Below are 12,061 nucleotides of genomic sequence, written 5' to 3'. Positions count from 1 at the left end.
AACTGATATGTGTGCGTGAATGCATGTGTGTGTGTGTGTGTGTGTGTGTGTGTGGGGGGGGGGGGGGGCGGGGAGATGAGTGTCTGTGAGAGTGTGTGTGTATATGTATGTATGTGAGTGTAAAGGGATATAAGGAGAGGCTGTGTGCTTGAGTGTGAGTGTGGATGTGTATCAGTGAGCGTATGAGAGAGAGCTTGTGTATGAGAGAGGGTCTGTGTGTGTGTGTGTGTGTTTAGTGCAGTAGGGTCAGCTATAGTGTAACATGAACCGAAGGTCCCGGTTGAGACCATCCCCATAGGTACACAGCACTGATCCTTGTGGCACACCACTGATCACAGGCCTCCAGTCTGAAATGCAATCCTCCACCACCACCCTCTGTCTTCTACCTTTGAGCCAGTTCTGTATCCAAATGGCTAGTTTTCCCTGTATTTCATGAGATCTAACCTTGCTAACCAGTCTCCCATGAGAAACCTTGTTGAACGCCTTACTGAAGTCCATATAGATCACATCTACCACTCTGCCCTCAACAATCCTCTTTGTTTACTTCTTCAAAAAACTCAATCAAGTTCGTGAGACATGATTTCCCACGCACAAAGCCATGCTGACTATCTCTAATCAGTCCTTGTCTTACCAAATACATGTAAATCCTATCCCTGAGGATGCCCTCCAAGAATGGGTGGCACGGTGGCTCAGTGGTTAGCACTGCTGCCTCACACCGCCAGTGACCCGGGTTTGATTCCAGCCTTGCGCGACTGTCTGTGTGGAGTTTGCACATTCTCCCCGTGTTTGCATGGGTTTCCTTCGGGTGCTTCGGTTTCTTCCCACAATTCAAAGATGTGCAGGTTTGGTGAATTGGCCATGCTAACATTGCCCATAGTGTTCAGGGATGTGTGGGTTAGGTGCATTAGTTAGGGTAAATGTAGAGTGTAATGGGAATGGGTCTGGGTGGTTTATACTTCGGAGGGTCACTGTGGACTTGTTGGGCCGAATGGCCTGTTTCCATACTGTAGGGATTCTATATTTTAAAAAAAAACCTGCCCACCACCGGTGTCAGGCTTACTGGTACATAGTTCCCTGGCTTTTCCTTACCAACTTTCTTAAATAGTGGCACCACGTTAGCCAACCTCCAGTCTTCTGGCACCTCACCTGTGACTATCGATGATACAAATATCTCAGCAAGGGCCCCAGCAATCACTTCCGTAGCTTCCCACAGAGTTCTCAAGTACACTTGATCAGGTCCTTGGGATTTATCCACTTTTATGCATTTCAAGACATCCAAGACTCCTCGAGGAATTTAAGTGTGTACAAGAAAATTTTCTGATTCAGTATGTGGATGTGTCTACTAAAGAAGGTTTAAAACTTGACCTACTCTTGGGAAATAAGGCAGGGCAGGTAACTGAGCTGTCAGTGGAGGAGCACTTTGGGGCCAGCGACCATAATTCTATTAGTTTTAAAATCGTGGTGGAAAAGGATAGACCAGATTTAAAAGTTGAAGTTCGAAATTGGAGGAAGGCTAATTTTGACGGGATTAGGCAAGACCTTTCAAAAGCTGATTGGGGGCAGATGTTCGCAGGTAAAGGGACGGCTGGAAAATGGGAAGCCTTCAACAATGAGATAATGAGAGTCCAGAGACACTATGTTCCTGTTAGGGTGAAAGGAAAGGCTGGTAGATGTGGGGAATGGTGGATGACTGGAGAAATTGAGGTTTTGGTTAAGAAAAAGAAGGAAGCATTTCATTTCATAAATAATTACAAATTTTTACATTGTTTATTAGATTTGGAGAAGAACTTAGCAGCAAAATCCAAACATGTTCATTCCAGTAGAGACAGCATTGTAGATAAAGGGCAGAGCAGATTACAACAGTAAAGTGTAATGTACTGTGAGTAACAAGTTACTTGCTAAGCGTGTCTTCCTTTGTCTACAATACTGCTCTCACTGGTAAACATTGAACTGCATGTCACTTAAAGCAATATTTTTCAATGAAAATTGTTTAATTAAAAGCTTCTTAGTGTGATTACAGCAGACCTGTTTCAGTGACACTTGCAAGAATGTGTCATTACCTGCAATGGTTTGGAACTTCTTTGCTTGTAGTTTTACCATGCTGTGTTTTAAGTGAACAATAATGCTAACTTTTTAATCTCAGTTTCTGAAGGTACTTGGCAGCAGAGATTTACATCAGATGCTCAGCATCCGCAGTGTTTTATTTCAGAATTTCCAGGATTAACTCTGCAGCTTTTCCAGTCTGATGGTAGCTAAAGGTGAAATAACCAGCAGTCTTTGTGGACTTTTTGTGTGCATTCAATACAGAGAGCAGCAAAGTTGACAAAAGGCAGTAAAACATTGAACCACAGCTTGAAAGCTTTGATTGAGCAATTTTCATTGAAAATATTTGCTTTAAGCAGTGCGCAGCACAAGTGAGAACAGTAATACAAAGAAAGGGACAAGTTGGAGGATGTCATACTTAAAATTATACAAGATTCTGGTCAGACCACAGTTTCAGTTCTGCTATAACACAGTAGTTCCATTCTCGCTCAATCGTGTTACAAGAAAATCATGTAATAGCAGCACCATTTAAACTAATGGGGCCAGAATTGCATTATAACCAATACATGCTTATTGGTTAGAAACAGTGTCCCCACTTTGTCAATTGCATTATAGAGGATTTGCATTAACGAAATGCGTGTTATAGCTGAACGACTTTTTTTGAGTCCAGTTAAGGTCATAGAGACACTATTAATATATTCATAAAATGGAATTCGTGCAGGGGAGGACTACAAGGGTGATTATGAGGAAAGAGATCAGCGCTCAGAAAATCCTCCAGTAATAATTTTGTGTGGGTCCTCCGGCACTGACCAAACTGAAATTTGCTAGCACAGTGGAAGAGAGGGCACCTCATTTACAAGGGCCAGGTGGCATAAACGCTACTTGGGGCACATCTTGGGCTCTCACCTGGCTATGACTATTGGAAAACCCTGGTGCTTGTCCTGGGGAGTAGGGATTGTCCAGGTGGCATGCCCTCATATTCACAAATGGTCCTTTAAGCCCCCAAAAGAGGAAGCTGGTTTGTACCATTTTAAAAACAGTAGTTTGAAAATTCATTGAGGGTGGAATGGGGTGGTCTGGAGCCTATCTATGTCTCTGAGCCAGCTGGTTATGCTGTGACTTAGTTACTTGGTGTAATGTTCACCGCTATCACACTAGACCCAACTGGAACCTGAGGTTGGAGTGGATAGTCTGAGTTGGGAGAACTCATCCCTGAGCATCATTTACCTTTCAAGGGGTGGACAGAAATTCTGTCCTCACTGCTCATAGTAGAAAGTCCAGCCAGTCAGGAACCAATTAGGTTCCTTGGGAATTTGATTCTGATGCAAGGTCACTGACCTGAAATGTTAACTGTGTTTCTATTTCCGCAGATGCTGCCAGACCAGCTGAGTATTTACACCATGTTCTGTTTTTACTTTAGATTTCCAGCATCTACAGTATTTTGATTTTTTTTTTAACCCTGGTTCCTCTTGCTGGCATTCCATTGGATGCAGTAGGAGATATGCCGAACTCTGATGGAATTTATTTTTGGCTTAACACAGAAAGGAGCCATCCGAGAGATGATTATATAGAGTTATGCAAGATAGTTAGTAATATAATAAAAGGTTAATCTGAAATAGTACTTAAAATGAAATTGTGGGAAAAAGATTGAGGATGCAAGTAGAAACTGCTAATAGCCAAATTTAAAACTGACATCAGGAAATTCTTCTTCACTCAGGAGAGTGTTCAGCACTTGAAAATGAGTGTATCTGTCGAATGGTCAGAAGTGAAAATCTAACCTCCAGTGTGATACATTTTTATTTTAAGAGTGTGTTTAACTATTTATTTCAGTCTGTACCAGAAATTTGGATTATGTACTGGCTGCTGTCATGTGACATTAAGCTGACTTTTTAAAAAAATGTTTAATCCACTGGCCACTACTTTATTTTATTTTTATTTGGTGCATTGCAGACACCACCTCTTTTCATGTTTGAGACATATGCAGCCAATTGACTTGTTAGATTTGATGTTGAAGATGTTGAATTCCTGTCTACTGTGTGATTTACTTAAATTGTTATTGAGATTGACAGTTGTAGTCTTCCCATGATTTTAGGAGGTTTTGTCTCATGCTGTCTTCTCACTGTCTCTCCTGCCAATCAACATGGTATCCACCCATTTTCTGACTGAAATTCTGAGTGTGTTTTTTTGTTGTAAATTGTAGCTCACACAAACAGCTTGCTGGCTCTCTTCCCTTTAATGTGAGATGTCATCCTGCATCCATGTTGCTTCATCCGCAGTAATTGCCTTACTGACAAATGAGGGATGGATTTCTACACAAACTATTAACACTGAGCAACCTATCACCCCACTCATCCTCTCTATACGGTAGTTGATAGTTCTACCACTTTTAAATAATGATCAAATTCCTAATGTAGGTGTATTAATGAAGGAGTGGCTGAAGTGGGAGGAGGTAACCATTAAACATAAGGCATTGTTTCCTTGGAGCTGAAAGGGGATGGGAATTCCAGTCCACATTTTCCAGAAGACCCCCACTGAGCTTTTCAGGTCTGAATCAATGTGAATTCTCAATGTATACTCTGGTGTCTTCATTATCTCATCAAGCTGTTTGATCCAAGAAGTGTTGAAAGGATTTCAGTGGTTACCTCCTCAGAATTGGGGCTTGCTTCATCTTATTTTCAGCCTTGAAATGTTTTTGTATAATTTTCTCCCCCTGTTCAGTATATCCTCCACTTGTTTTTGGCACCTGATATGCAAATAGGAATATGTCCGGAAACCTTGGAAAGAGAGCTGCAGCTGTGGTAAGGGAAGGGTGGGGGGGTGTCTGTATTGTGTAATGAGGATGCTTCATGCCTCGGATGATCTCTATTCTGCAGCGCAAAGCATGCATCCTTTTGTATTACATTGTGGAATCTAAGAAGCCTAACACACAGAGAATTGTTGTCCGGATGGGTGGTCTGTGATGGGAAGGGGCCATGAGCCTTTCAGAGCCCCGTGCTACCTTCGTACTCTGAACCCATGAACAGAGGAGCAATCTTGCAACGAAGGACTACTTTTCATATCTCTCTCACGCTAGTGAAATTAGAGCCTCTGAGCGATGGAGGCAGTGGGAGTGAGACTTGTCAGAGGGACAAAGCTACCTCATCGGAAGAGGAACCTGATGCCAAGGCTGCAGGAAAGATTTCTTTATTGTACGGCAACAAAAATGCTTCTGGCCAGCGACCTAAAGGTCCCCAAAATTTGAGGTTAAATGTTATCGAGAATGTGGAGCCAATTGAATCTAGAACAATAGATGATCGAAGCAGCTTCAGTATTCGAAATGATGAATTGGGTGCTGGTGCCAGATCAGCCTGGGTTGAAGTGCATGAATTACCAAGCAAAGTCCAAGTTGAACCAACGCTAAAATCTGTGAATAAATCTGAAAATGTAGGATTGTTGTCTTTTTCTACACTCTGTGCCAAGTCCACAGGCCAGTGCAGACATACTGATTTTAATGGTGCTAATGAGAAGAATCAAGATGATCACATTCAACCCCCATGCCAGTTGTGTGCTGTTGCCAAGATTGAGGAGAATCTTGCCAGTCCTTTGGCTTTGGAGAAAAGCCACACGAAAACACAGACTGAAGTTGACCATCCGAGAAGATCTGAGGCAGAAGGAGTCTTGAAAGATCAAACTGAGAAAGCCATGAGCCTTCACATCCCACCAGAGCAATCACTAGAAAGTAAATGTCTTGATATTCAAATCGAGAAGAAAGCTCAAGTTGAAAGGGACCTGCCACAAGAAAAGGCTATGACTGTTTCTCAACATGTGGAGAAAAGTAATGTAAAACCTAAGCCCCAATCTCTGCCTGTGATTGCTGAGAAAAGTCCAGGTATGCTGAGAAGTTCCAGTGGCAACCAGGGTAAAGCTGAACCAATTAAAACCTCAGGGAAAAAGGAAAAGAATCTTCGTCATACCAACTGCTTGTCTTGGCAAGAGACTGAAATGAAGATGAAAATTCAAATGAGTAACAGGAAGTATTCCAGAGTAGAAAGCCTGAGGAGCACTGGGGAGATGTTCCACAGGAGAGGTACACAGGTAACAACTGAACAAGGGAAGGGAAAGAGCAGAACACTGGATAACAGTGACATTCATACTCTTTCTGAAGACCTTGAACAAGGCCGGGGCATCCCAACGCCAGAGAGAACCAAGTCCAATGCACGGGATCGAAAGATGTTAAAATTTATCAGTGGAATTTTCACCAAGAGTGCAGGCGCTGTGTCTGTCTCACCTGCAAGTGGTGGATTAACTCAAAGGGAGTTTGCTGCTGGAGCCAAAGGTCCCTCCTCAAATCAAAGTAAGCACAAAATTAGCTCAACTTACTCTTTTTAAATCAGTTTACTGATGTTTGTCCTGGGCTACAAAGACATTTATCTGCTTTTTTTTGAAGGAAAAAATATCCCCAATCCAATTTTCTTGCCTCACATACTGAAAATGCTGAATCCTAATGGGCCATTCTGGGTTCCCTTGCATACTTCAGCTAGATGACCATTCTACATGCATTGGTCTCGACACTCCGAGTCGCATTAATCTTCAGAGGCATCACAGATAAACCTGGTATTGTCCTCAATCACCATGTGCTAGTGAGAGCACACTTCCTAGCTGGAGTCTCTGGATAGCAGTTAAGAAAGAAGACCCTAGTTATAGAGACTGTCTCTATGTTACACAGCTAATATTGTTTTCCCTCTTCCACTCCCATCCTCGGGGTACTGACTGGGATCATCAACTAACTTGATGCTGCCAGGGATTAAACTGGCACTTTACAAAGAAGTAATATTTAATCAGCCATCAATGGGATTTAGTGTCACCCTACCTGCTCTATCTGAAATTGGCTCCAATCCGAAACAATATGGTTGACTTTTAATGCCCCCAGGGCTCTTAAGGAAAGGGAATAAATGCTGTTTTATAAGATTTGCCCACCAAAAAAAATGCTGTTAACCTCAGAATTGAGTCGTTTCTCTTAGAAGATAAAAGATTAAGGATTGATTTAATAGCAGTGTTTAGTTTTATGAAGGATGGAACAGAATATTTAAGACATGCTGTCTCCAACAATTGACAAGCTGCAAATAAGAAGGCATTGGTGTAAGATCATGAGATTTAGGACAGAGAGCAAGAGAATTGTTTTTTCACACAGGGTTACAAAGCTGTGGAATGCACTGCTGGAGTTTAGTGATTAAAACAAAAATCATATTAAGATACAAGAATTATTGAAGAATAAAAAGGATAACAGGAAATGGGAGTGGAGTGCAGACATCAGATAAGGATTACAGATTATGTGGACTTTAAACACCAGCATGGACTGGTTGGGGCAAAAGGCCAGTTACCATTTCCACATCATTGTGTAAACAATAGCCTTTTTTTGATGGGATTGGAGTATGTCAATCTTCCAGTCTGTTATGCCAGAGGCCCATGTACTGTGTTCTTGACCTAAGCCATGAATTTGGAGTGGGTGTCAAGAACAAGGCACTTTGCAAGAGCAAACTTTTGTGCAGCCTTTTTCTCCTCAAATAGAATTGGAATCAGCAGAGGGCTGGAAGCAGGTTGGCTGTCCCTCTCTCTCCTAAAGGGTGGGTGAGTTGGGAACAGAATGTGTTAAATGGAACAGTTGTGTAGCTCATCAAAAGAAGGATAAATATTACAATGGGATACTTCTAGCAGTGCCTACACTGTGTTTGGCTGTATGGAGAAAGAGAAAAACTGGACTAAATGGAAGAAGCACGTCTCAGTCTGATGGACTTTTCTTGTTCTGGATAGTAAGAATACAGACTGTGCTGCAAAGAGATTGAGTAAAGGAAGAACTTCCATTTATTTACTGTCTTTTATGATCTTTGGACATCCCAAAGCACTTTACAGCCAATGAAGTATGTTTGAATTGTAGTCACCATTGTCGAAACGTAGAAAATGTAGAAAAATCAAATAGTTGTTATGCAATACAGAACTTTGAGTATTCTTGAAAACAATTTGTCAACGCTTTTCACCTTGCACTCATCAGGACAATTCACACAAAATACCAATGTAAAAGAAAAATAACATTTAGCTGTATGAGAGGAGAGAGCTGATTGGTGGTTGACAAGGGAGCTCTGATTGAAAGAGGCATTGCTAGGGTAACATTCTGACTGATGATGACTGACAGTTAACTGCTAAACTTTGTTTAAATTTTAAACCAGGCAGATTGACTCTGATTGGTCAAGGCATTGCCCTGGAAAATGAACCAGAGAAAGTCTTTCACCTAGTTTGTTACATTGCAATAGGCGACTGTATATAAATGTCCTTTCTATCTGCAAAAAACAAGTCTGTAATCATTAATTTACATAGCTTCCAGTACACGAATGTGCATCACACTGCAAGCCTGACAGTCTATCCTAAATTGATGGTCAGCCCAATTCTGTGAGTGCTCAACATTACTTTGCAAATGTCAGTCATGGAATCAGATCAACGTTGGACACTTCTGAGTTTTGCAAGCACAGGCTGCTTGGGTATGGTCAGTGTCTTGCTTACTGTGAATTCTAAAAGGATATACTGTTTAATATTATCCAATCTTTAGGATGCTTGGCATAGACACCTATCATCACACAGAGCCTTGAAATTCATGTACTGTATTATTCATTGTCTGACAGATAAGACTGGCAGTCATCATCCAACTGGTGCATTCTTCATGGCAATACCTCTGATAATCAGAGTCCTCTTGCGAACCAATCTGTTCTTCTTTCATATTGTATAAATGTTGTTCTCCATTTACATTGGTATTTCTTGTGAATTGTCCTGGTGGGTGCAAATGGGTGTATATTTTTAGCAATATCCAAATGTAAGAAATGCGCCAGCTACAAACACTAGTGAGATCATGACCAAATAATATGTTGTTGTGTGTAATATTGACTGAGGGATGAACATTAGCTAGGTCACTAGGGAAACTCTTCCCTGGGATCTTTTATGTCCAATTGAACGGGCACATAGGGCTTTGGTTTAGCATCTCATCTGAAACATGGCATTGGTGATGATGTAGAAAACCTTCAGTCCTGCACTGGAGTATCAGATTGAAATGGAAATTATGAGCTTCAGTCTGGAGTGAAATGTGAACCCAAACTTGATGTCTGTGCAGCAAGTATATAAATGCAAAGACTTACAACTGTAAATAGGTTGTATCCTTATATAAGGTAATGGTAAGACTCTATCTGTGGTACTGTGTGCAGTTCATAGAATTCCTACAGTGTGGAAACACACAATTTGGCCCAACAAGTGACACCAATGCTCCAAAGAGCATCCCACTCAGACCCAAGCCTGCATTTCCTGCAGCTAATGAACCTAATCTACACATCCCTGAACACTATGGGCAATTTAGCATGGCCAATCCACCTAACTTGCACATCTTTGGACTGGAGGGAACTGGAGCACCTGGCAGAAACTCACGCAGACACAGGGAGAACATGCAAACTCCGCACAGACTGTCGCCCAAGGTTGGAATCGAACCCAGGACCCTGGCACTGTGAGGGAGCAGTGCTAACCACTGAGCCACTGTGCCTAATCACAGAAAGGACTTTACTGCCCTTCCTGGGGGACATAGGGCAATAGAGATGATTTCAGATATCATGACAGTCAGAGGTCACCTCTTGTTGCGATATCAATTCTGTTCCTGATTTTGTCAAGGAAACTGCCTTGCACAATCCACTCTCAACCAAATATGCTGAGGGAAAGGTAATAAAAAATATTTGGACATTTTCCCACAGAGTTGGAAATTTATTCGGCAGAGCATTTGTGAGTATTTCCAGTTTTAGCAATCAGTTTACTAATTTTGTATGATGCAACAAAACCCTTCTCTAGTTTCTGTGACTTTTGAGTAAGCATTTGTTTCAGCGTTGGCCTTCTCTCAAAATTATCTCGAAGATTTTTGAAGAGATCTAAGGGTTTAACCTTCTTATCTGGATGCAAGGTATCCAAATGTTTTTTCAATTTGCTTGGCCTCGTGTTTTCATTTGATAATATAGTCATGCAGTTCAAACACATGGGCAAAGATGGGTTTTGTGGAGATGCGATAAAACCACACGATAAGTATTCCACTGAACACTGCCAACATGTTTTTTTCGCCAAGGAATATATGGGTAGAATTATTTCTGAAAATAATAAAAATAATCATGAGGCACTTCTTACAAGGAAAATAATGAGCAAATGAACTAGGATAAAAAAGGCCTAGCAAGACAGGCTGATCTTCGGATAATGAAGCATGGTGATAATGGATGCAAGAGCCCTTGATTGAATACTTTAACCCAGTGCAGTATGATACGTGACTGACTCTGAAGTGAGGCTGTGTAGGAGGAGCTTAAGCAATTAATTTACCAGGTGCGCTGAATTCAAACTGTGCGTTAAAGAGCCTCCCTATTAAAGGAGGGAAACTATTGACTCCAATGAAGGTTGTTGCTTGGGTATTTCATGGGTTCAGTTACCAGGGCCCCGATAAACCCTTGGGGCTCCCCTTCTCACAGTTTTCAGTCTGTGGCCCCCTTCAAATATGCCAGGACCACTAAGGGGACTATATGATCCCTGTTAAGAATGGCTGCCCGAAAGTAAGGGAAGACCTTGAAGAACGGAGATAAGGAGAAACATCTTTACGCAGAGAGTGGTGAATCTATGGAATTCATTGCCACAGAAGGCCGTGTAGGCCAGGTCATTGAGTATATTTAAGATGGAGATAGATAGGTTCTTGATTGTCAAGGGGATCAATGATTACGAGGAGAAAGTGGAAGAATGGGGTTGAAAAACTTATCAGCCATGATTGAACGTTAGAGCAGACTCGATGGGCTGAATGACCTAACTTCTGCTCCTACGTCTTATGGTCTAAATATATGTTGCTTCAAAGAGAAGGAACTGTGGACACAGAATACAGATATCTCTGCATTTCCCCAAGAGGGGCAGATAACTGACCATCAAGAAGGGATTGGTTGACTGAATAGCATTTTCTAAGAGGATAAATGAGAGAGCAAATAGAACAATTTCACATCATGGATTTGTGTGTAGTGGAGGGGAAATTGCCTTTACTGATGGAGATTAATCTTGTGATCACTTATGATGTCTGTTGAGTATAATTTGTGTAAAGAATGAATGATACAGTAAGTTCTCAGGCCTGGAATAAAGTTTAGTGAAACAGATGGATGAAAATTTCATGTTGTTGACCAGAAGGGAACCATGTGCATTCTGAATAGACCCAATTCCTAGTGGGGCCACAGCACAAAACTGCCTCGAATTGGCTATTTCACAGGATTGTAGTGTGGGAAATGAAATATTTGTTGTCATTTAAAGTGTCACCCTTTCACGAAAGGGATTTTTTTGGTAAACACACTTCTGTTTCAATATGGAATATTAGTTTCTTTTTTTCTGAAAATGATACATTTGTTCTAACTTCAAAGCATACATTCTAGAGCATTCAACTATCTTTCTTGTCTGTTAATTTACAATCCTCGACAGCAGTTATCTCTGATCGTCTATCTTAAATATTCCATGTACCAGCCACAATCCATTCACTACCAGTTCACCTGACGTGTTCCAACTTTCAGAAATCCAATCTACTCACTTTAAGTTGTTCTGGAATTTCCCCTCATCCTTCCAAAGGTTTTCTGTTGTCTTAAAACAAAATTGAGTAGGGCATCAGATAGGGCATCAGATAGGGCATCCTCTACCAAAATACCCTGCACCTACTGCTGCTCAAGAGCTAAATAACAGATTCTAGCTGCATGCTAGCCTTTTGACAGAAAGGAAGGACTTCCATTTATATAGCACCTTTCTTGATTTTGATCTCAACTGGGAAGTGCACACCCCAGTGTTGAAATTAGCTATAGAGAGCAGGAAGGCTCTGGGTCTGTTCCCTCGGCCCCAGGCATGATGAGTTAATGGGTCTCAGCATGAATAGTACCATAATTGGTCTCATTGCCATGAGGTGAAAAGAGGAAAGATTGTGCAGAGTTCCCACTCCTTTAGCCTGATTTTAACTCTG

The 12,061-nt window shown here is 41.4% G+C and overlaps 1 protein-coding gene across 4 annotated transcripts in view; it reads left to right on the top strand.

The window, feature by feature from the left end:
* Nucleotides 1–12,061, top strand: part of LOC122543279 (arf-GAP with GTPase, ANK repeat and PH domain-containing protein 1-like) — a 203,688-nt gene that overhangs the window by 62,631 nt on the left and 128,996 nt on the right. For 2 of the 4 annotated variants that reach the window (XM_043681770.2, XM_043681769.2), the window contains exon 1: nucleotides 4,882–6,376. The exons of 1 other annotated variant lie outside the window; for it this stretch is intronic. In XM_043681770.2, the coding sequence (XP_043537705.2) occupies nucleotides 5,059–6,376 (1,318 nt within the window). In that variant the 5' untranslated portion in view covers nucleotides 4,882–5,058. Of the gene's footprint in view, nucleotides 1–4,881; nucleotides 6,377–12,061 lie in introns of those variants that run through there. One more of the 4 variants, XM_043681771.2, reaches the window with a different exon arrangement.

The sequence above is a fragment of the Chiloscyllium plagiosum genome, unplaced genomic scaffold, assembly GCF_037043375.1.
Source record: "Chiloscyllium plagiosum isolate Xiang-an unplaced genomic scaffold, Cpla_swu_hap1 HiC_scaffold_53X, whole genome shotgun sequence".
NCBI classification, from domain to species: Eukaryota; Metazoa; Chordata; class Chondrichthyes; order Orectolobiformes; family Hemiscylliidae; genus Chiloscyllium; species Chiloscyllium plagiosum.
This window is presented reverse-complemented; position numbering and strand designations above follow the sequence as displayed.